Source organism: Dipodomys ordii, unplaced genomic scaffold (genome assembly GCF_000151885.1).
Source record: "Dipodomys ordii isolate 6190 unplaced genomic scaffold, Dord_2.0 Scaffold164, whole genome shotgun sequence".
Lineage (NCBI taxonomy): Eukaryota > Metazoa > Chordata > Mammalia > Rodentia > Heteromyidae > Dipodomys > Dipodomys ordii.
In genome coordinates, this window is record NW_012267380.1 from 3,445,721 (window position 1) to 3,446,936 (window position 1,216).

Below are 1,216 nucleotides of genomic sequence, written 5' to 3' on the forward strand. Positions count from 1 at the left end.
CTGGCTTACTTCACTTAATATAATTTTTTCCAAGTCTTTCCATTTCCAAACACATGGCGCAATGCCATTCTTTTTGATGGAGGCATAGAATTCCATTGTGTCTACATACCACATTTTCTTGATCCATTCATCTACTGAGGGGCATCTGGGTGGTTCCATATCTTAGCTATGGTCAATAAAGGTGCAATAAACATAGTTGTACTGGTAGCTTTAGTATGGTCTTATTTATGATCATTTGGGTAAATGCCCAAGACTGGGATTGCTGGGTCATAGGGGAGCTCTATGTGGAGTCTTTTGAGGAACCTCCATACTACTTTCCAAAGTGGTTGAACAAGTTTACACTACCACCAACAATGCAGTAAGGTTCCCTTCTGTCCAAATCCCCTCCAGCATCTGTTGTTATTAGAATTCTTGATTATAGCCATTCTAACAACCTTAAATTACTCTGACAGAAATACATACTTCTAATTGGAATTACTGGTTATTGATGTGAAGTGGAATATGACTAAAAATTTACGTCATATTTTTGCATTTAAATGTGAGGGCATTAGCTGAAATGCAATTCAGTCTAACTGTATATATGTAGAAATCACAAAGCTGCTGCAGTTTGTCAAGATTTAGAAATAAATAATGTTCTCTGATAGCACGTAGACCCTCTGGTTTGGTCCAAGTTCCTAGTTGTTCTTTGATATTATCTCCTGTTCTTTCCTCTCACCAGGTGGGACAGCAGTCGTGGTATTTATCTTGGTTTGCCTTGCTGCAATAACTATACACATTTATCAACAAAGATGGCTGTACCCCAAGAACAAAGCAGATATTGAAAAAGCTGGAGCTGAGACTGAAATCTCTCTGACAAAGTGAGCTCACCATCCACAACACATCAGTAAGAATCAGAAGGGTGTCTTCTGATTGACAGCTATCTCTGGGACTTTCTTTCCATGCCTGAGACTTTCTTCCCAAACCATGGACGCTGAGGAGATGAATATATAGCTGGCTTTTGATGTCCTCCAACCAGGCAAGAGGTGGGGGGATGGCGAGCCCTTCCACCCATTCCTAGCTTGATTTGGCAGAACTTCAGCTGAAGCCATGAGTTCTTATTTTTTCTTTTTTCATTTATTTTATTTTAAATTTTATTTGTGAACATACTGTACAGAGGGGTTACAATTACATGGGCAGGATAATGCATACATTTCTTACCAAGCATTGCAGCCTCCTC

The 1,216-nt window shown here is 39.5% G+C and overlaps 1 protein-coding gene across 1 annotated transcript in view; it reads left to right on the top strand.

The window, feature by feature from the left end:
- Positions 1–857, top strand: part of LOC105998471 (contactin-associated protein-like 3) — a gene marked incomplete at its 3' end in the record, with an annotated part of 148,775 nt that extends 147,918 nt beyond the window's left edge. The window contains exon 25 of the mRNA XM_013033181.1: positions 719–857. Coding sequence (XP_012888635.1) covers positions 719–857 — 139 coding nt within the window. The remainder of the gene's footprint in view (positions 1–718) is intronic.
- Between the last annotated feature and the right edge of the window lie 359 nt (positions 858–1,216).